Source organism: Mercenaria mercenaria, chromosome 2 (assembly GCF_021730395.1).
Source record: "Mercenaria mercenaria strain notata chromosome 2, MADL_Memer_1, whole genome shotgun sequence".
NCBI lineage: Eukaryota > Metazoa > Mollusca > Bivalvia > Venerida > Veneridae > Mercenaria > Mercenaria mercenaria.
Window position 1 is genome coordinate 116,144,137 of NC_069362.1, and position 24,617 is coordinate 116,168,753.

At 35.5% G+C, this 24,617-nt stretch overlaps 1 protein-coding gene across 2 annotated transcripts; it reads right to left on the reverse strand.

The window, feature by feature from the left end:
* Nucleotides 1-4,493: 4,493 nt before the first annotated feature.
* LOC123565072 (SUMO-conjugating enzyme UBC9-B) lies at nt 4,494-20,073 on the reverse strand. 2 transcript variants are annotated; one of them, XM_045359081.2, is made up of 7 exons: nt 19,955-20,073; nt 16,394-16,476; nt 14,295-14,378; nt 13,347-13,419; nt 10,393-10,502; nt 9,000-9,079; nt 4,494-8,195 (listed from the first exon to the last, which is right to left on the reverse strand). In XM_045359081.2, exons 2-7 carry the CDS (start codon nt 16,457-16,459, stop codon nt 8,126-8,128), a joined length of 483 nt encoding a protein of 160 aa, XP_045215016.1. In that variant the 5' UTR covers nt 16,460-16,476; nt 19,955-20,073; the 3' UTR covers nt 4,494-8,125. The 2 variants fall into 2 exon arrangements, with proteins under 2 accessions (XP_045215016.1, XP_045215017.1); XM_045359082.2 differs by having other exon boundaries at nt 19,942-19,981.
* Nucleotides 20,074-24,617: the final 4,544 nt, after the last annotated feature.

The following is a 24,617-nucleotide window of genomic DNA, read 5'->3' on the forward strand; positions in this document are numbered from 1 at the left end:
GCTTATAGAGTGTTAACAAGGTTTTTCTATGACTTGACCTAGTGACTTTGTTTAAGACCTTGGGTAACCCAATTTTTTTTAACTTGACCGAGATTTCATAAAGGTAGTCTGACAAAATATGAAGACCAAATAGAAAACTTGGCCTCTGCAAGTGTTAACAAGGTTGTTCTATCTTTTGATCTAGTGGCTTGGTTTTAAAACTCTGGTAACCCAGTTTTGAACTTTATCTACATTTAACAGAGACAAATGTTTGGACAGTGTTTGTAAGATTTTTTCTACAACTTGACCAAGTGACCTAGTTTTTGACCCAGGTTATCCAGTTTCGAAGTTGAGATTTTACTGAAGGAAAAATTCTGAACAAGTATTAATATTGGTTGAGAAACGTGACCTCTAGTGTTAATAGTAAAACTATTAATGACGGACAAAGGGGTGTCACAATAGCTCACCAGGAGCATAAAAAATATGCTGTGGTCAAGGTTGCTGACTTGCAAATCACTTGCCCCTCACCGATAACATCCAAATATTATGTCCATTTGCTATTTCTGCTCTTCGTTCCATTTCTTTTGATCACAAATTTCATGTGGGGAAGTTGGCAATTACTTGTGGAGAAAAGGTTTGTACTGGTAAAGAATCCTGGAACACAGCTGGTTAGGTTAGCTTCCCGCGTTACATGACTGAAATACTGTTGAAAAATGGTGTTGAACCCAAAACAAACGTGCTGAAATTTCAAAATGCTAATAACCAGGAGGGGTTTGTTAAAACTGTATCAAAATTGCATATTTGCATGAATTTCAAAGCGTTTCAACTGCTTAAGAAATAATTTACAGCAAAATAGTGTTTTAACATATTACGTCAGGCGTAATAATTTCACGAGGGTGCAGCTAGAGTGAAATTATTTGTATGACTTATTTCTGATCGAGTGTATAAATAGTGTTAAAACAAGGTTTTGCTATAAATTATTTCCATTCTAATATGCTCTTAAGCTAAGACAGTAGATAAATATGCCCTTAAGCTAAGACAGTAGATAAAAAATAGAAGCGCTCTTTCTTGGCCGCAACAAAAACTTTGTCACCGCACATTAAACATGACGTCATTCTAGCATAAGAGTGTTTTAACAGAGACAAGCATATATAAAATGTTTTATGGAAAGTAGTACTCTGTACTCCAATAGCTAAACAAGAGCTCCACCAAGCGGGGCAATATAAGCCCGAAGGGTTATATCAGAGGAGGATGGGAGCAAAATTTAAAGAACTTTACTGTTGAAGCCCAAAGGACAGGAAGAACAAAGGGAAGAATAATAAAATTCTAAGTTGACAGAAAAAAATTCTAACTCCACAAAAAAATCCTTACCAGGTACAGATATGTCAAAATACACCTAAAAATTGGAGGTACAATCCATGTTGTACCACAGGAAAGTGGTATGGGTTTTTCCCTACGGCCAATAATGAAAAAAGTTACAAAAAAAGCTATTTATAGTAACATAAAAGGGAAGTAATTCAAAAAAAAAATTATTGTAAGTGAACAAAAAAAGGATCTGCCAAATAAAAACAAGAGCACCGCAATATACACACGAAACAGTCATATGACCTTTGACCCCTAAGTGTGACCTTGACCTTGAAGCAAGCCACCTGAAACATGCTCTCTGCATATCGTCTCGATGTGGTTAACATTTGTGCCAAGTTTCTTTAAAATCCTTCAAGCAGTTCGAGTTACAGAGCGAACAGGAAACAATGTCATATGACCTTTGACCCCAAAGTGTGACCTTGACCTTGAAGCGAGCCATCCGAAACATGCGCTCTGCACATCGCTCAATGTGGTGGACATTTGTGCCAAGTGCCTTTGAAATCCTTCAAGGGGTTCAAGAGTTACAGAGCGGACACGGAATTGCTAACGGACACACGGACACCAGCGTCGTAACATAATACGTCCCTTCGGGCGTATAAAAAGGATCTTGATTGTGAAAACGGGCATTATGGAACCTGTGCACTGTAAAGACTGGAGTACAAAAATACACAGCTATGGAACTTGTTGAAAGCCATCGTCACAGTGAACAAGTGTGTGATTCACTGAAGTTCAAATCCATTCTGATGGTGGTTAATGTGAAACCCAGCTTTCACACATATCTTAAAGCAGGACGCAGACAAATGGACGACAGTAACAGGTCTGCCTATTCTTTGAATAGTTAAGCTTGGGAGAAGCACAAAGTATTGTGACAAGTGCAAACAGTAATTTTTTCAAAAGCATTACTTTTGGTGGCTTCGAAAGCAACTTATTCATAAAATCAATGCAGCCTTAAGTTAGTGATTGCTGACTGGCTTCTAGAAGAATTTACTGATCCACAAGTGGTGAAGAAAATGTATCGCAAAAATTAAAGGCACCAACCTCCAGATCATACAACAAAGAAAAAGAACATTTTTAAATAGCAAATCTTTATTGATATATTTCTTATTAATAAGAAGGCTTTGAAACTTGGTTACTAACAGATTGTATGTTATAGAAACAAGAGAATTAGTTGTTTTTGGTAATTATTCCATCCAAACTTGAAAAGTGTAATGGGGTACCAGAGGAAAACCAACGTAATTATAAAGCTTTTTATTTAACAGCCTGATTGGTACAAATTCTTCCATAGTATATTGGTCAAGAAGGTCTGAAAGTTTTTATTGTGGAGGCTCTCCAGATTCGATTCCCAGCTTCGCATTTTTAAGATAGCTTAGAAAAACAGGAGCTAGTAGAGGACAGCACCGCCTGAATATTCAACCTTGTCAACTGAATCGATCTATTAAGTTGAAAAACGGGCATAATTTGTAAAACTGTAAAGTAGACTATAGAATCTGTACACTGCAAGTCAGATCATCACAGTGAAAAAGTTTGTGAAGTTTCAACCCATTTCCATCTGTGGGTACTGTCAGAGATAACAGCTTATATACAAAAACTTAACCAAGATTTGCCAAGTCAAAAAAGGGGCATGAATTTGTAAAAAAAAGCAAAGAGTTACTGAATCTGTGCAGTGTTAGTTTATCACAGTGCGTAAGTGTGTGAAGTTTCAATCCATTCCCACCAGTGGTACAGTGAGTGAGCTTGGTTTTATGGCAACACAAAAAGGCCATATATCGGCGAGACCAGTGGTTACAAAGATACCAGCTAACATAAATGTAACCAAATCTGGGAGGCAAAGGCGAGTCCAATAGCTCTACCTATTCTTCGGATACTTGAGCTAAAAACTCTTGTTCTAATGTTCATAAAACCGAATTTCATTTTAAAGAAAAAACATTTTTAAAGGCCTGAAGGGACGTATTATATTATGACGCCCGTGTCTGCCTGTCTGTTAGCAAAACTGTAACCCTTTGAAGGATTTCAAACAAACTTGACACAAAATGTCCACCACATCGAGATGACGTGCAGAGTAGATGTTTTGGATGGCTCGCTTCAAGGTCAAGGTCACACGAGTTAAAGGTCATACGACTGTTTCGTGTCCGCTCTGTAACTTTTGAACTGCGTGAAGGATTTTAAAGAAACTTGGCACAAATGTTCACCACATCTTAAGGATTGCAGAGCATATTTCTGATGGCTCACATCAAGGTCAAGGTCACACTTGGGAGTAAAACGTCATACCTGTGGGCATAAATAGCTCCACATTGTGGTGCTTATGTTGGCCAAAATCTGGATTCCAGTCCCTTTAATTCTCACCTACTGGATAAATGCACACATTGGGTGTATAATATACTGACTAAATGCTAGGGTTAGGTTTAAGCTAGATTTATAGTGTACATTCAAAGTTGGAGAATTAATACCTACTGTAAATGCAACATCCATTGAAAACTACTTGAATTAACCAGAGAAGTACATGTATGAAAGATGAACACAATCTCACCCAAAGTTTGACAGAAAACAATATTTCATTTGTTTTTTTGGTTGGATTTAACGTCTCACCGACACATGATAGGTCATATGGCGACTTTCCAGCTTCAATGATGGAGGAAGACCCCAGGTGCCCCTCCGTGCATTATTTCATCACGCACGGGCACCTGGGTAGAACCACCGACCTTCCATAAGCCAGCTGGATGGCTTCCTCACATGAAGAATTCAACGCCCCGAATGCGGCTCGAACCCACATCGATGAGGGGCAAGTGATTTAAAGTCAGCAACCTTAACGACTCAGCCACCTTTATATTTCATTTGTAATGTACACATTTCTGATTTATTCAAATTGGCACAGAAACATATGCACCATGACCAAGTGTATGACAGCCTAAATATCCATGCCTTCTAAACAACCTTTTCTGCTTAATGTTGCTTCCAAAGGATCGTTCCAGACTTAATTAACTATCACAACGGCTGTCTGTCAGTGCAATTTTGGGGCTGTAAAAAGTCCCCTCGCTACTGGACTCTGGTCCTTAATAATCACAGAGAACAATCATTTATGTTCCGTGGTTGCAAGAGATCTTTCCACAGACTTAATTACGCACAGGGATTAAAAAGAGAACAAAGAAACCTCCAGATCTATTTTTATTTACAAAATATAATTTACACCAAATGCATCTGAGGTTCATGTAAGGTGCTCCGTTATCTCCAACCCAGTTAATTTTTTTTCTTATATACATGTATATATATATATATATATGACACTATTACAAAATTGGAAGAAGTACTGATTGTATGTATGTCATAAATTTCTTCTGTCCATGTTTCTTTCATAGAAAACTTTTTTAAAACAGGTATTTTCTCATTACATACAGAATTAATGTGGGACTATCATATATTTCTCAATATTAACTTCGCACTGAAATAAATACCCTCTATACCAATTTGAATATTTAACCTGCACAAGCCGAATAAGCCATACAAAATTGCAACATTTGGAAGAATAAGTTGGATGTTCTCTATAGAAGACCACTGTCACCTCAATGTGAAAAACTGATAACTGCTTTTTTATGTCAACACAGTTCTCTACTTTTTGCACTGAAGCATCAATGTGCATCAAAGCGTATGTTATAAAGGCAAGACTTAATTTCCAACTTCCTATAAAACTGCTTGTTCTAATCAATATCCCAGACATACTGTGAAGATCTGTTCAGTAAAACATTCCAAAATCAAGAGGTAACAAAACAACATACTTGAACCTCAACACAATACAGAAAATAATTGGCAATTAAATTATATAAGATTGTAACTTAAACAGGTAAATTGAATGTACTTTCAGTTTTAAAGGATTTGTCTTTCAGCTGTTATGGCATCTAAATAAGTAAATAAGTTCATGAACACAACTCTCAAACACATCAAGAGGTTTGGCTCTTCTTTCCCATGCCTAGAAAGAACAAGTCAAATTTTCATGCCAGACAATCACATAATATATGTATTGTATCTATCTATTTTGCATGCCGGACAGGATTTTCTTGACGTGTGTTTTTGCCAATTCTGGAAAAAGTAATTATACACTCCAGGTTATAAGAGCTCGTGTGCTGTAATTTATGAATGAATGTGTAAATTCATATGCTACTACATTAAAGTGGTACTCCAAAGAGAAGCCTTCATTTTAGCTTAAAAGAATAGCCTTCGTTTTACTCTATTTCTTCTATTAATGCATTAAAATGGCACACACACAAAAAAGAAGTCATCACTGGCTGAAGGTGCGGATGGCTCTCAAGTAACTGTTCTGTGGTAACTTAGCAGAGCCTCATTACTGCCTAATTTAAACAGTTACCCTAAAGCCAGATATTTCAATCTTGCACCTTCAACCAGTGAAAGATTCTTATATTCCACTGATAAAGGATAAGCTACCATCACAAGAATCAATTTACATTCAAATAACTAAGCACAGAGGCTACAAGCAATCCATTCCAAAATTATAAAAATTCATGAATTTCTGGTTTGCTTTTATAATAGTACAACCAGGGTGTTCTGACTGCATTTAATCTCAATGACCCACTAAAAATATCTTCATGGATTGAAAGCACAGATTTTTATATGTTACAAGGCAATAGTACTGACAGTATATATTGCAACTTGTATCCAGTTACTAGTACTGGATAAAACAATAGACACAAATTATTAACAACAGCAAATGATCCTGATTACGGCATAAAAAATGGCACCACTCATATAACTAAATGATTTTCAACACAAAAGTTACCTATTACTTTTGATATATTTTACATTTAATTTATAAATATTTTTATTTCAGTAAGATTTTATACCACTGTTTTTTTTAGGCAAAGTTTAGCTGTCTTACAGATCTGGACATATGACAGTGTGACTCTGAAGATGTTACAATGAAGCATGCATAAATCTCATAGCCTGCTCCCTAACCCATCTCTCATATTCCGGTCTGTTGAACAGTTCTGACTGAAAAAAAAATGTGATACCCCAGTACTCCTAAAAGTAGACATCATCCATACATACAGTTAATGATATATGTTATCAATAAAACAGGGACAATGGCAGTTTAGTCTTGCTTCTGGAAAGTCATTTCAATTACTGTCATACTTTAAGTATTCATGAGGTGTAGTGTTTGGGTCTATTCCACCATTCATTCAACCTTTACAATTTGAAATCTATGAATTTATATCTAGCAGTAATAGTAGTTCAAAACAAGAGAAAAAAAATTAATTAACAAAAATACAACAAAAATATATGAATTCCAGATAGGCAGGTTCATGTTTGTTTTTATTAGATGGCTTCTTCACATTACATTACATTAGCCTCCAGTAAAATACTACTACTGATTATTGCTTGCTGTGCAAGTGACTCAGAGACAGTTAAGACCATACCCAAATTGGATGAGAAAGACAACAGTTGCCGTCCCCTCACCCCGCCTACCCTGAACCCTAAGCATTGTTTCAGGTACATGAAAACTCTCTGAAACATTTATTTCTGCCACTTACAACAGAACAAACATACAATGGTCTGAAGTAAATTAATCATAACTTAAAGAAAATATCCTCAGAAACGGAACAAACCAAAAATACATATTACGTGACAACAGCACTAACAGGATATATTGTAAAGTTACCGAACAAAACAATGGAATACAAATTATAACAATAGCAAATTATCTTCAACTCCTATCGAAGTTCAACAACTCAAAATGACATTTTCAAATAAAAAAGCACTATTTGTATACTGTGAAAACAGTTAATTTATGGTCATTAACTTACTGTTTTTGCCTAAACTGCAATTCTATGGGTAATAAATTTGTGGATTTTACATCTGATAAATTAAAAAGATAGTAAGTTTACATTTTAACAAGGATTTAATTTCAAGGACAAAAACATTCATGAAATTTAATCCTCCACAACAATTATTAGTTTTTACAGTATAACTGACCATATTTATCTCATGTTTGACGTCATGGGTGTAAAATAAAGCAATTACAGTTGTATTGTAATAACACTTTGACAATAATGTTGGTTAAAAGTATAGGAGACATTTGTCTAACTGACTGTTATAAGAGGTAAAGAAAGAAGAAATTTCATGAGGAAAAAGATGTGATAAAAAGAATCTTGCAATTGTGTCTTTCTATATCAAACTGATTAAACTTGTTGAATAAATTCAGTATGAAAAGACACTCTTTTAATATCTCCTGTTTAACAGATGATACAGTATATGTATAGCACATCTTAATTTAAAGATATATTATACCAAAATTGGTATTTGAAAATTTGAACAGTTACTTCATAGTATCTACGTAAACATAAAAATAACATGTCTGTGTGTATCATTAGTACTGTGCATTAAGTTTTAAAAAATACATACCTAATACATTGAATAGCTATTAAAGTACAGTGTAAATGTGTACTACTGCTAAAAAAAAAAAAGTTTTTTTTTCATGAATAACTTGTTATACATTACATTGTAAATGTAGCTGTACAAACAAGGTTTTCATTCGATCAAATTTATTTGATGACAATTTTTTACATTCAGTTAGTTCTTAAAAAATATATTTCAGTAAATACAATTGTATATCTTGAATGTATTTTACATAAATATTCTTATTACAGAGCAATTTTAACAACTTTTTTTTTTTATTAAAATATAAACTTTTGTTGTCTCCAAAGTTGATATTATGAGCGAAATTAATTTACAGATTTTGTCAGATGACTCTTGATTTCGACAACGGATGAAGAGGCTACAATGATGGATCCCTAAATCTTAGAGCCTGCTCCTTTACTCGTTTCTCGTATTCTGCTCTGTTCTGACTGAAAAACAAAGTGATAATAATTATAATGCAAACATACAGTTTATGATATTTAGGATGCCATTTATGAAACAGGTACAATAACTGCATCTTAATTGACCCGCCCGCTTAGCTCAATAGGGAGAGCGCAGATCTATGGATCTCGGGCTGGGCGTTTGTTCTCTGTGACAATTTTATAGAGGACACTGTGTCTGAAATCATTTGTCCTCCACCTCTGATTCATGTGGGGAAGTTGGCAGTTACTTGCGGACAACATTTTGTACTGGTACAGAATCCAGGAACACTGATTAGGTTAACTGTCCGCCATTACATAACTAAAATACTGTTGAAAGACGGTGTAAAACGCAAAACAAAACAAAAACAAAAAAGACATCTTAATTACAACGAATTAACATTAATCTAAAATGCAGGTGAACATTTTTGTTGTTGACAGAAAGTCCACTTTTCATAAAACATGATAATTATTAATTTATTAATTATTAACTCCAGATTCAAATTCTACAATACACTACCAGTAAAATACTACTGTTCAGTTTAACCCATGCCCAAACTTCCTACTCCTAGCAATTCGAACAAAAAGTATCTTAAATGTATATATTTTGTAACCATTGTAACACTAACCCTAACCTTCAGTCAGTATATTATACATGTTATACACTAAATGCGTGCAGACATGCAATAAACTGCATATTTTTGCCATGCTCTCCAATTGATAATCACTTCCGTACATGCACAGAAGACCGCTCCAGCTCTGCAATGAACAACATTGGTACATAATTAACAATACCTTGTGTATAGTACTTACCAATAAATAGTGTAAGCTTCCGCCTGTGCTGGGTCCTTGATATTGGGTTCATTTAGCAGTTCTTGTATACCAAGTAATATCTGAAATAAATATAATATCCATCATTTCATAAAGATTCTAAACAATCAGTTTCACTGGTGAGATTGTAAAATAATGAAATATGCTGAATGTTACCTGGATATTAGCTCTGATGAAAAACAAAAGCTGTTCGAGGACAGTTGCACACAACTTTTCAAAAACATTGTCACAAACAATACTGGTTGGCGACCCAGAATTTCGGACGACCCAGAAACCCAGACAGATGCATAAACGCTTATTTCGGCGTTCTTTTTTATCATTGGCTGACACGTACACAGACACTTGCTTTATGTGAAACATCCACTGCAACAATTGCAAATCGGTAAGTAAAACTTATAAAACTGGAATATTTACATTTGTTCCTGAAATGTTGTGACAGCTCTTGCTGGGGGAAGTTGCATGTGCTTTCAGTGCGCAAGCGCATACTTGTTTTAAGGCCCCAACACTTATTCAAGGGGTACTCATCTATAATCTGCGGAAAGCAGATCCGCCATTGATTACTGATAAAAACAAGTGTCAAGGTTTTCCTGTTAAAAACACGAGTTAAATGCGTTTAAACCATTTTTTACTCAAAATTTTGTGTCGTTATAGGCCAGCTGAATTTTTTTTAACTCTTAACTGCCTTATACCAAACATTGATAGTTGAATGTAAACAAGGTAAACATGTCTTTTTATCATTAACACCGACCTCAAGTGATTCTGCGAGACAGATATGACGATAATTAGCGTTTTCCTACTGTCCGATTTCTAGGTTCTTCAACACGCTAAAAACGTTAAATTTACGTACCCTATTTCGGTCCTCAGTGACATGTACAGTTTATTTTTAGATACAAACAAATTATCATTTTGTGATCCCGAAGAACTGAACTTGATTTAGGTAACATTTCCTGGATCTTGCATTGAAAAGGAAAATATGACAGCTGGAAAGGTTGTAAAATTGTTCAAATCTGGGTAGCCAACCAGTAGTATATAAGTACAACAGACGCAACAATTTTTTCTTAAACGAAAGTAAAAATCAACCATCTTTCCTTTCTTAAGATGACTAACAGGATTAAAACTCAACTAATTTGGACACAAACAAGGAAAGGAGGAGTGCAAGATTAGAACAAGTGTTTCCATTGTTATACTTTCATGCATTTTAGCAAACTAATGTATCTGTTCAAATGACACCAACGTGAAGCTGGACCATCCGAGGCATGCAAAGTCAGGCTCAGCAAATTCACTCAAGTTAAATACAAAACTCCAGTTTAATCTACTATTTGAAACCTAATGTAGTAAATTCAAATTTTAAGCCACTCCAGCTCCGGATACAAACCTGTTTGATTGTAACGGCTGGTCTCCAATCTTTTTCTTCATCTAACAATGACAGACATACAGTGCCAGAGGGATAAACATTGGGGTGAAACAGAGGTGGCTCACATTTACCTGAAAAAATAAAATTATATCAAAGACAAACTAGAACATTGACCTTATAATTATATAAAGATATTAAATAACTCACTAGAAACAACTAACTTCTATACTCTGAAGACATACAAGAGATGCTGAAGGCCATTACTACTTCACTATTCAAAGCATTGTCACAACAAAGGTCACAGAACAACTATGATGCCATATACATAAGGGGCAACAATTTTACCATGTTTATAACACCAAGTGTAAGCGTGAAACATTATTGGAAATTTACTGCTGTCTCATCTTGCATTCACTTGTAAATGGTGGTTTAACTCTGCCTTCCATACCTTACTGCTTACGTCAGGCATATCATTATTAGTGTATTGCGTGCTTTCAGTGATCACAGTGTTTATTTAGAATACACAGTCATGTTTATCAACACAGTTTTATCGTAGGAAATGAATGATAAGAGAAAGGATTATCAAAGGAAAATGCCCCCGGGTCCCGAGTGACGCACAGGCAAGTATCATGCCGGGTCTTTTGAGAATCTTTTGAAAATCTCTCGTGTCATTTATTTATTTGATTTTGTTGGGTTTAAAGTCGCACCGACAGTTATAGTCATATGGCGACTTTCCAGTTTTGACAGTGGAGGAAGACGCCAGGTGCCCCTCTGTGCATTATTTCATCACAAGTGGGCACCTGGGTAGAACCACCGACCTTTCGTAAGCCAGCTGGATGGCTTCCTCACATGAAGAATTCAATGCCCTGAGTGAGGCTCGAACCCACATCGATGAGGGGCAAGTGATTTGAAGTCAGCGACCTGAATCACTCGGCCACGGAGGCCCTAGTTCCCGGGTCAAACAGGACCATTGTTTTTGATGCAAAAATGAAAAAGAAAATTAACTGTTGCTGCTTTGTTTCGAACCCAAACAACAAAAGATATTTTGAAAATAAACAGTATGCTTTACCAAGCTAATTTGTAATTGATATGAAAACCTATTGACAAGTTACAACAAGAGGGTCATGATGACCCTGGATCGCTCACCTGAGTAATGTGAGCCACATGTTTAAAATGGTAAACTGATGCTAAAATATTAAGAGGGTAGATCAGTAGGTCACATTCAGGGTAACTGAAAGTCAGTTTTAAGATCGGTTTGCAAAACTGTACATGTCATCCAAATTTCAAGACTGTATCTTAAACAAGGAGCTGCGTTCAATAAACGCTTGATGCCCCCGGTGGCATCCTTGTCGATAGATTTTGCACCAAAGTCCAAAACGAGGTCAAGGTCAAACTGAGGTCAGGTGATGTTCGAAGATGAGGAATGTTCACAGGTTACATCTGCATTAGTATCAAGTCATTCTAGTAAGGGGTATTGATGCTAGATGAAACGGTCCCATTTGGTTAACCAAGAGATGGCCCATATAAAGCAACCCAAGTCCAAAATGAGGTCAAGGTCAAACTGAGGTCAGGTGATGTCTGAAGATGAGGAATGGTTTGGTTAACCAAGAGATGGCCCATACAAAGCAACCTAAGTCCAAAATGAGGTCAAGGTCAAACTGAGGTCAGGTGATGTCTGAAGATGAGGAATGGTCACAGGTTACATCTGCATTAGTATCAAGTCATTCTAGTAAGGGGTATTGATGCTAGACGAAACGGTCCCATTTGGTTAACCTCGTACGGACGGATGAACGAACGGATGAAAAGACAGGTCAATCACTATATGCCTCCTGCATCAGTAGATGCTGGGGGCATAAAAACAAGAAAGTAGGTCAAGGTCACGGTCAAGTGATCCCTAATCGCTTGGGGTCATCAGGTAATTATAATTAAACAGTCTAGGAAATATGATCTGATAATTTTTGAAGTATTTTTTCCTATATAACTCATAATTATAACAAGTGACCCCCAGGGTGGGGCCTCTTTTCACCCCTGGGGCATAATTTGAACAAACTTGTTAAGAGATCCACCAGGCAAAGCTACATACCATATATCAAAGGCCTAGGCCTTGAACTTTCAGAGAAGAAGATCTTTCTTTTTCCTATATAAGTCTATGTTAAACTTGGTACCCCCAGGGCAGGGCCTCTTCTTCACCTTTGGGACATAATTTGAACAAATTTGGTAGAGAAACACTAGGAAAGGCAACATACTTAATACCAAAAGCCTAAGCCTTGCATTTTCAGGCAAGAAGATTTTTAAAGTTTTTTCCTATATGACTATGTAATACTGGAGAACCCCCAGGGCAGGGCCTCTTTTCACCCCAGGGTCATGATTTTGAATAATTTTGGTAGAGGACCACAAGGCAATGCTACATACAAAATATCAAAGGCATAGGCCTTGTGGTTTTAGACAAGAAGATTTTTGAAGTTTTTACTATACAAGTCTATGTAAAACTTGTGACCCCCAGGGCTGGGGCTCTCTTCACCCCTGGAGCACAATTTGAACAATCTTGATAGAGGACCATAAGATGATGTCACAAGCCAAATGTCAAGGCTCTACGCCTTGCGGTTTTGGACAAGAAGATTTTAAAAGTTTTTCCTTTCGGTTGCCATGGCAACCAGAGTTCTGCATGGAATTAAATTCTTTGAACAATTTTGAAAGGGGACCACCAGAGGATCATTCCTGTGAAGTTTGGTGTAAGTCTGCACAGTGGTTTTCAAGAAGATTTTTTTTAGAAAATGTTGACAGACGACGGACGACACACGTCGCATGACGGACATTGAGCGGTCACAAAAGCTCACCATGAGCCTTTGGCTCAGGTGAGCTAAAAATGTTGAATTCCCTCTGCTTCATCTAAATCTATATATAGTCATGTTTGTAAACATCATGTTATCCTAGGCAGGATACGCAGTGTTGTACAATAACACTAGAATACTTACATTTAGGTGGAGAACTAGGGTAATCATCCTTGAACAGCATTCTCAGTTTATATAAGCCTCCTTCCCAAATAGTCTGTGTGATAGAAACAATATATAATGATTGGATGGTAGTGTTGGTAACAAATGTGATAAAAGAAGTATTTCTTTTGGAGATCTGGAAAAATTTCAATACATATAACTGAAGTTCTTTTATCATGTCTAATAAATTGGAAGTAACAAAATGTAACGTCATTTATCCGGATAACATAGAATAAAGCCTGGACTCCATAAACAGAAAGGAAAATCCTTTTGTGAATTAATGGCAACCCTAGAGTTAATTTATCAAAAAACGCAATGTTACTATCTTTCTAAAAATAAAGTTATATCAAAAACTTTGATATATTACATCATTCCAAATGTCTTTAAACCAGCGTAAAATGTGCAAATCTCTTTAAAGAAGGGCAAATATCTCAAAAATAAGTACCCAGACCTATACACTTTTCTTCACCATATTTCAGACAATATGTTTATTTATGACAGCGAGATGTTTCATAAACATTTATATTGTAGAAAAATTTCTATTCGTGAAAATGTTACCAAAATTGTGATTTTCCCATAGATGTCCATTATGAAAACTTGTGTGAGGTCTATATTTTTCAAACCAGCTTAGCAAAACATCAGGTATATTCTTAAGTCCTGAAAAACTTTCTATAATCAAATTCTACTCTACAGAAAAAAATCTGATATACTGAACAGAACTACGGTAAGATTGGAAAACAATTTTGACCTGTAAACTTTGAAACCATTCAAATTCATAACAGACACAGGATTATCACAATGGTCGTCTTGAGCACTTTGTGCTCATGTAAGCTAAAAATATGGTTTCATTGTCATTTGAAAGAAACAGGCAATTCCTTCTTGATCTTTTATGTAATAGCTTCACTGTGGGTATAACATAAATGAACTTACTCCTTTCTTGCCAGGTATAGCACATTCCCAATTCATAAGATTCAAGGTACCATCTGAATTTTTGGCTGGCTTAGCGACAAAACCCTAAAAGAAAAAAGAAATTTTTTATGTTCTGTTAATATCTGATGCTAGTTTAAAATTTATGAATATCTTCCAATCAATTTAGAAAATATGGAATGGACAAAAGGTTTAATTACTTGACCTCTGACCTCCAAGTGTGACCGTGAACCTAAGGACATGAACCGTGCTGCTTGTCATCTTAATGAGGTACATTTCTGTATATAACTGATGAAAATTTGATGAAAATCTTCCAAAGAAGGTATTGGGATAGACACAACAGACAGACATACACGAATTGAATATAGCACCTATCCATCTGGGGGCATAACAGCATTTTTGAAAGTAACTTTTTACATGTGCATATAAATTCCATATGCTGAAGACTTCTAATTTTGATATTCCTTGTAGAGATAGACCCTAACATTTTCATTGATAGAAATACATTAAATAAAGTCTAGAAATTGATTTCCAAGTCCTTGAAATTAACAAAAATGATTTCACAAATGTGCAATGTATGATAGCTTTGCTAATATCAAAAACAGAAATTTTAATATTTAATACAAAGTTGTGATCTGCAAAGAATGTCAACTCTTGCCTTGGGCTAGTACTTTAAAGCAGAGATATTTATTAGTTTACTTCCCTTGCAATTACACAATAGAGTAGAAAACGAAAACGGTTTAAGACACAATATTATACATTTTTGCACAACAAAATTGTTTAGGATTTATTAATATGTGTTTGATTTACCCCTGAAACACTGGTTCCTATGATTTTGTCAACTTACTTATGGTAAAAATTAACTTTTAACAAGCCGATAATACAAGAGCACCGCCTTGCGGGTGCTGACGCTCATCTGATTTTTTTTAGTGTAATAGAAATATTGTCCTACCCATGATTTTCTAAGTCTAAAAAGGGCCATCATTCTTTCAAAAAGCAGGATAGAGTTATGTTTCTTGATGTACAGTGTCCACTTATGATGGTGAAAAACTGTTGCAAGTTTTAAAGCAATAGCTTTGATAGTTTATGAGAAAAGTTGACTTAAACATAATACTCAACCAAGAAAATGATTTTCTAAGTCCAAAAGGGGCAATAATTATTGCAAAAAGCAGGATGGAGTTATGTTGCTTGCTGTACAGGGTCAGCTTATGATGGTGAACAAGTGTTGCAAGTTTCAAAGCAATAGCTTTGATAGTTTAAGAGAAAAAGTTGACCTTAAACATAAAACTTAACCAAGAAATCTGATATTTTCTAAGTCCAAAAGGGGCCATAAATCTTGCAAAAAGCAGGACGGAGTTATGTTTCTTGCTGTACAGGGTCAACTTATGATGGTGAACAAGTGTTGCAAGTTTTAAAGCAATAGCTTTGATAGTTTAGGATTAAAGCTGACCTAAACATAAAACTTAACCAAGAAAACTGATTTTCTAAGTCCAAAAGGGGCAATAAATCTTGCAAAAAGCAAGATGGAGTTATGTTTCTTGATGTACAGGGTCGGCTTATGATGGTGAACAAGTATTCCAAGTTTCAAAGCAATAGCTTTGATAGTTTAGGAGAAAAGTTGACCTAAACATAAAACTTAACCAAGAAATCTGATATTTTCTAAGTACAAAAGGGGCCATAAATCTTGCAAAAAGTAAGATGGAGTTATGTTTCTTGCTATACAGGGTCAGCTTATGATGGTGAACAAGTATTCCAAGTTTCAAAGCAATAGCTTTGATAGTTTAGGAGAAAAGCTGACCTAAACATAAAACTTAACCAGGCAACGCCGACGCAGACGCAGACGCCGACGCTGACGCCGACAACCGCTCAAGTGATGACAATAACTCATCATTTTTTTTCAAAAAATCAGATGAGCTAAAAATGAAATACCAGTTAGTATTTTATAGTGCAGATAATACAGTTTTGCTTGTATCAAAATGTCAAAATAGAAGCACTTTTGTAATACAGAACACCTGATAGGATTAGTAAAGGTGCAATTATATTGATCTCTTTTTCCTATGCCTATTCCTTGTAATACATTATTGTAATTTGGTAAAGCTTACAAATGGATGGTCCTTTCTCCATGCTTTTCTTTCCTCTCCGAGTCTTGCAAGGGCAATACCAGACATGCTTCACAAACACTTGTCTAAAATTGAGAAAATGCAAACACTTATATTAAAACAGCAAGAGCTCGTAGAACACGAAATGCCCCCCTTGATGTATTCAGTAATTGCACAAGGAACAGAAATTATTTGGTCACTGTACACAAAAGTTCTACTATTCCGGTTAATGTGACCTTGACCTTTGACCTACTGACCTCAAAATAAATAGGGGTCATCTGCTAGTCATGACCAACCTCCCTATCAACTTTCATGATCCTAGACCCAAGCACTCTTGAGTTATCATCCGGAAATCGTTTAACTGTTTCGGGTCACTGTGACCTTGACCTTTGACCTACTGACCTCAAAATCAATAGGGGTCATCTGCTGGCCATGACTAACCTCCTTATCAAGTTTCATGATCCTAGGCACAAGCGTTCTTGAGTTATCATCCAGACACCGTTTAACTGTTCCGGGTCACTTTGACCTTGACCTAATGGCCTCAAAATCTATAGGGGTCATCTGCTGGTCATGATCAACCTCCGTATTAACTTCCGTGATCCTAGGCCCAAGCGTTCTTGAGTTATCATCTGGAAACCGTTTAACTGTTCCAGGTCACTGTGACCTTGACCTTTGACCGACTAAACTCAAAATCAACAGGGGTCATCTGCTGGTCATGACCAACCTCCATATCAACTTTCATGATCCTAGGCTCAAGTGTTCTTGAGTCATTATCCGGAAACCAATTGGTCTACATACCGACAGACAGACAGACCTACCGACATCTGCAAAACAATATACCCGTCCTTCTTCGAAGGGCCCTGGGGGCATAGTAACAGCATAACCAGGGTTCAAATTTAGACAAGCATACAAGCTAAATGCTAGAGGAATTTTAAAATAGCTAGTGGGTTTGAAAATGTACTAGCTAATTTCAGCTAGTCAATAATATACAATGTAACAAGCAAATGTCTTAAGAGCTTTAATAAAGTTTCATTGTTTTGAAGGTAAACATTTTTCTTCATGAAAGGAATGATATCATTTATGTTCATGATATTTTATTGTTCAACAAAAATGGCACAAGCTATTTTAAGCTAACAGAAAATGTTTTTGTTTGTGACTGGCTACTAACAGAGATCAATCAGTAAGTTTTGGCCAGTAAAATATTAATAGAGTAATTAAATATTAACTTTAGCTGGTAGCTTTTCATTTTAGCTAGTGATCAAAAAGGGCACTAGTTAATTTCAGCTAGTACAAACTATTGTTAAATTTGACCCCTGAAACCATGTCCAGGGCAGGTATTTTAGTCACCTTGACCACATTATAATCAAAGGCCTAAAACACAAAACATTCATGATTGTGTAAGTGCTAAATTTTTCTCTGTTTTTTTTTGTCATTTTAAATTCAACCCTAATATGGCATATGATTGCTCTTAAAAGCAGCAACAGTGTATCAGGTGACCGTACACCTATAATAATTCTTAAAATAATAACACCCAGAAAGCAGACACCTTTATGTAGCATCCATTCTGTAAGTCTATGAAGCAAACACCCAGATGCCATTTCAGACATCCAGTAACCAGATGCCTAGCCCCCATTGTATTCATCACTCATCAGCTAACCAACTACTATTCTCTATTCCAGAGGTCAGGGGATCTATTTTTGATGTCAGGTAATCCTGATAACCAGACACTAACCTAGAATTTATTTTATTGTATTTGCAAATTTTAATGAATGCAATAAATCTAAGTTTGCAATTTAGACTAAACTTTACTTGTAGTTGTCATCAAATGTTTTCCTCGACAGAAAGTAGGAAAACTTTTCCTCGACAGAATTTAGTAAAACTAACTAAAGGCTAGCCACAATCATTTCCGTGAGTACTTTCGATATCCTAATAGGTAAGTCTGCATTCATTTATAACTGATTTAAATGTTTTGTTTAGGTAAATGAAATATACTGTATTTGATAGTTTTTGTTAAATCTCAGCACATAATTTCAGTTTTGATTATTACAGGCAGGGAACAGCACTGGCAAGATGTATCTAGTCCTAAACGAATGTGGCACTTTATGTAACAGACACTTTATGTACCAGCACTTTATGTACCACTTTGGACACCTTATGTACCACATATATGATAAATAGTGGACTATCATTTTTATTTTTATTTGATCAAAATATTATATTTTATGTTACTTGATATGTTTTTTTTTCTATTAAATTTAATTGTTAATTGTCATAATTTTTAAGGTAAATAAATTATATGCATTTGTTATAGTTGAATATTCTTACCTCAAAGTTAAGAACCATACCTTGTCCATGTTATTATATCCCTTATATTTTATTTTATTCAATATTTTACTTATTTTGATAGAGTCATTTCATAATAAGATGTTTATATAAAATGAAATAAATATAATTGTTAATTGTTTCAACAGATTAACATCATTGAGCTGATTAAATCAAAACTGTTTTCACAGGTAATTATCACCTATTCACAGTATTACACTATGAGATACAGTTACTATATAATATGTAGGTTGTACTTTAGGTGTCAAAGTGGTACATAAAGGGACTGGTACATAAGGACAGGTGTCGCACCCGTCCTGAACACTACATTACATACCAAAAAATTAATACTGTTTTATTAAAGTCTAAACAAAGTTTTTATGCTGTGCTTATGCTATACATTGTTAATCCCCGGTGAGGGGGAATTTTCTTTTTTAAAATGGGGGAAAAAACTTACTTTCCAGGGGGGGAATGGGGCCGAATTTCGTCGAATATTTCAACAAAAAGAACCTGCAACCGGACATTCCATACCTTCCAACCCTTGAGCAGTTCAATGCAGCTATTTGCAACATTGAACACACTTGGCCATAACACATTAACCTTGCTCTTCACACTGTTTTTATCTTTTAAATTACGAACACATTTTCCTTTCCTAGCTTTACCTTTTATTTTGGTCAGATTCACTTTTTTTCTACTAATAATCTTTGTGGCGTGATGCACACTGAAGTGTCTACGTCCCTGTAACGGGTTAGACAGTATTCGAAGATAATGCACCTGTCAATATTTTGCCCGCCCGGGGGAGCGGCGGGCATACACGGGACTTTAGACAGAAGACCATTCCCGACAGGCGGGAATTTGACAAACATTTGATGTACCAACCAGGCTCTAGGGTGGAATTTAGACAAAAAAGGTTGTCCCTAGGGTGGGGATTTAGACAACAAAATTTTTGAAATGTCAAATTCCCCCGGGCCGGCCCGCCGCCCCCCTGGGCGGGCAAAATATTGACAGGTGCATAAATAGATATAGATGAAGAGTGAACACTACTCTTTTAAAGTCTCTTTACAACAAAAGGCCATGAAAGGGCTGGCTCGCGAAATCGTATTATATTCTAATTCCCTGATTCAGATTACCAGAAATGGATGAATAACTGACTTTTTTACGTGAACGCGCGTTTACTTTTTTCATAAAGTGTCTATCATACCCTGAATGCCAAAATACGAAAAAAAAACCTGTAAAAATTACTTTTGGCTCGTTTTTCCGTCTTCAGCAGGTATCACGTGACCCGATGTTAGGCTGTATACCACTATAATATCAAACTCCAACGCAGTGATCTCCCTTGCCGCTTCGCTCATTCCAACGCAGTGATCTCCCTTGCCGCTTCGCTCATTGATCACTGCCACCACAACATTCACGTGACCATGGTTCATCACGTGATGATCGGTTTAAAAAATTAACTTACATATTCATATGATATACCAAACTTTTGACAATAACATAACTTGGCCAGCAGAAAAAATATTCAAAAGCCTCCATCTGTTTCGGCTTGGGCCAAATGGCAGCATTTTAATAGTGAACGACGTCAAAGATTAACGTCGACATATTCGTTTGTTTACTTTCAGTTTCGTTTTAGGATACTTAACGGTCGTGTAAATAAATACCTATTTTCATTCAGAATCATTATTTTTTTCATTATGGAACATTCGCCTGTGCTAAAAGAAGTGTAAACTTCGAAAACATTGGGGGAAAAATAACTAAATAATCATATAACTAAAAGAAGTCCACTTAGCTGAATTTTAGCTAAAAACATTGTGTTGGCAGTGATCAATGAGCGAAGCGGCAAGGGAGATCACTGCGAAGCGGCAAGGGAGATCACTGCGTTGGAGTTTGGTTGGCAGTGATCAATGAGCGAAGCGGCAAGGGAGATCACTGCGTTGGAGTTTGCTATAATATATGGCCAGTCTATATGGCCAGTCTCGGAGGTACTATATGTTTTTGGTAAACATTAAAATAAGATAAGATAAGATAAGTTTTATTTTAAGTCGGCAAGACATCTAACAATACAACATAAGCTCTGACTTAAACAGGGTGTGACCAAACTTGTACACAATGCTTAACATGATAGACCTGTTTTTAAACTGCTTTTATCTGTAAATTCTTAAATTCTTGTTTTTAACACTATCAACTGTATTTATACTGCAATACACACCGTGTATTACTTTTATCCTTCTATCCAATCTACTTTTAACTTCTTGTACAGGCGCGCAGCTGCACATAATACTCGCAGAGAGGAGCGCTGCAGTATAAATAGATAGATAGACTGAGCTTTTTAACCGACTACTGAAAACAAGTGCAAACAACTAGCAACAAATATACAAGAGCTGTAAATAAAATATATAATTTCATTAGTACATGCATGGTTTAAAACAAATTACAATATAAACTGCATAAATTCATAAATTCTAAGTTTTTTAAATACCAGGAGTTTAAACAAATAAAATATAACTTTGTTAGGATTACATACTATCCTTAACTACACTACTTACATAAACGAAAAGCTAAGAGACAAGGCAAAATAAAAGATGGTTTTAAGAAAGCAAGTATCACATGACAGCTTATTAAATATTAACCTCTTATCAACTCTACTACCGAGTTAACAGTACCGCCACAAGAAATACATATATTTTTAAGTGCAAGGCGGTTACAGTATAAATCACTTAAGCCAGAAGCTAAATTAGTGATCAAGCAATCCTATCACAGGACTTTTACTGACGTTTGTATGTCTAATCTGTCCAACCAGAGTACTCGTCCAGTTGACAACAGATAGGCTTTCCTATGGTAAACAGAGAAAGCACAAAGGGCACATGCAGTGACAGAAGGAGATGAACAATAATAATAATAATAAACTTAAAAGCAACATGAAAAGCATTACAGGAAACACAAAAAGCAAGTGTAACAAAAAGTTGAACTGAATAAAACAGGCAGCAACAGAAGGCACAATACATGCTTGAAAGGACAAATATATACAAGACATTGAAACGTAAATGTGACAGTATATTTTTTTTATCATAACAAGAAACTATTCTGCTAACATATAAGCAACACAATTTTATGAAACAAGTCACTATTACATATTATCACATTCAGGCTAGCATTAAAAGCACGGAACATACAGCCAATGTATCAGAATAGTAACAGTCATTTTAAGCATGCAGTCCATGACTCTGTAGGTTTGAATTTGTTTATTTGTGACAGGCTGAGTATTTGCAGTCTTTACCATTCCAATTTGACACCATTGATTTAAACTGGCCAAAATTACAGGACTGACGGAAGGATTCAGAGAGAGAGTTCCAGAGTACAGGGGCTGCATACCTAAAAGAATTCTTACCAGCTTTAGTAGATTTCACTTGAGGGATCTGTAACAAATTAGAATAACGGAAATCATATCGGCTGTATTGTTTTTGAATAAGATTGTTCTGGACTGGTGGAGATATTCCATGAAAAATTCCAGTTTCCAGTGCCATTAATGAGCTTATCAAATGTAGACTCTTCCACGCATTTATACTACATTGTGATATAATCAGTGGTTTAACGAATCCATTATACCAAATACTTCTTAGGCATTCTTTTCAGATAGCTTTTCGGTCAATAATAAGTCATGTACTTTAAGAATATATTTCGCATTCCTTTTCACACGTAGCTTTACGGTCTAGGAATTAGTCATGTGCATTAAGAATGACAGGTTACATTATATCGCCCAGTTAATGCATTGTCCAGCAATGCATGTTTCAAAATTACTAATTGTTTTGACAAGCTGACTTAATAGGAATTATGACATGTTTATTTTCTAATGGTCATTTACGTGTGTGCTCCGAGAAAAACATTTTAGTCATCCGATAGACAGTTTTCCTTAAATAAGCAGAAGTTTTGAGACAAAACTTCAGTATCATTCTGGTACTCAGTTAGGTTAGATGCGTATGTCCGATACGCGCAAAAATGAATAAGTTAGATAAAGACCGAGGCAATTAACGTTGAAGTAATTATGTCGAAGAATTGAAGTTCTTTTAATAACTGTGAAATGTTAGTGAACTATGTTAGAGAATTATGAAGGAAGACATTGTTGTATATATTAACTCAGAACATAGTACTATATTAAACAGTAGTTATTATAGAGAACAGTTGTTGTTGTTGCTGGTATTTAGTAGTGTGAACTTTAGTTACTGTTACACCACAACATATTGCTAGACAGATCAGTGGAACAGATTACTTATCAAATGTAGATGGTATTCTACACAATGTATTTCTTAAACAGCCAATTGATGTGAACATTGCATTCATAAGGACGTAATGGGAATCTAAATCCTACTCAACTGTTCGTGCTAACAACGAGATCTTATTTGTGACATACTCTTAGTTAAAATGAACATAATATCTCAATTTGTTAAGATTCTTGGAAACGACATAAATTGACTGGATAAGAAATTATGAATTTCTTGTTGTTGTTGTTTTTTACATTTCACATGAACCTTTGCGCTACCTTCGACAATTTCCGACAATTATCATCCCTGTTTTTTTGTTTTGTTAAGTAGACACGTTATACTAACTGACTCTATGCTTATATGTGGTTTCATGACACTGAAATGGTCTAAAGTACTAATAATTTTGTCATCAGTAGAGGTAATCGCTTATATATATGTATAACAAAGAAGTAAAAAATACCTTTATTTTATTTTTATAGCTCTTTATATGAAATAAAGACAAATACGAATTAGTATCATTAACCTACATGGTGTTAGGACAAATTGTTATTTCTTTTGCAAATGATAAGTAAACGAAATTAATTATAGTACAAGTTTCAGCGATCCTTTGCACTTTTTGTGAAATCTTTTTTGTCGGGATTAACGTCACACCGACACAATTACAGGTCATATGGCGATTTTCAAGCTTTGACGGAGGAAGAAGACCCTAATTGATCCTCCATCCATTATTTCATAACGGGCGTGCACCTGGGTATAAACAACAACTGGATGGCTTCCTCACATGAAGAATTCAACGCTCTGAGTGAGGTTCGAACCCAAATCGGTGAAGGGCAAGTGATTCGAAGTCAGCGTTCCTAATTTTTTAACCACTACCAAGGAGGCCCCGAAAACTTTATTGTATGTTTATGATATATGTATATGAAATATCAAACTATGTAATATGTAAAAAGCCACTCAGTTCAAACATCACAGGCATACTCTGGAATTATCATTTAATTAATCAGATTATCTGTTTGGTGCAACTTTGAAAGAAACTGAATTGATATAAAACATTTTTGCCTCTCTCCCTAAACACTTATCCCCTAGTTAAAGCCTTGAATCTCATGCTTTTAGGCCATCGTGCTAACTGGTACTTCTCACACAGGTTCAATTCGTGACGAAACTAATTACAATGAAAGAATCTTTTATGAAACACTTAGATTTTGCATATATTCTTAGTAAACATCTACTTGAATGACACTTCTGAAATTTACACAGACTTGAAATAATTTACTATAAATTACAAGTATTTGTTTGAAACTGCATTTTTGAAAGAAACGTAAGAGTTAATTATTTCAAAATAAACTTATGCAATTTGTCAAATTCAGTTCAAAATATTTCGACACGGTAATAACTCACCCGAGGATGAATTAAATAAACATCAGCATATGTTTTACAAGAGTTTAGTAAAGCCTTAAGGATTTCACTTTTTTGCTATTTTCCAGTATCAGAGATATTTTCTACATCGACTGTGAGTCTATGAAAATTTTCACAACAGTAACCTGTTGTTTATGTTACTATATAGCGAACCTTTCTGCTTCTGCTTCTGCTTCTGCTTCGGTACGGTGTAGGGCCTTTTACAGCGTAGGACACCGGGGGGAGTGCGCTAG

Coding starts and splice junctions, on each gene's coding strand:
- LOC123565072 (XM_045359081.2), bottom strand. CDS start 16,459: ATGTCTGGTATTGCCCTTGCAAGACTCGGAGAGGAAAGAAAAGCATGG. Junction 9,080..10,392: donor CAGCCGTTACAATCAAACAG/GTTTGTATCCGG, acceptor TATTTATTTCAG/ATATTACTTGGTATACAAGA. Junction 8,196..8,999: donor GAAGCTTACACTATTTATTG/GTAAGTACTATA, acceptor TTTGTTTTTCAG/TCAGAACAGAGCAGAATACG.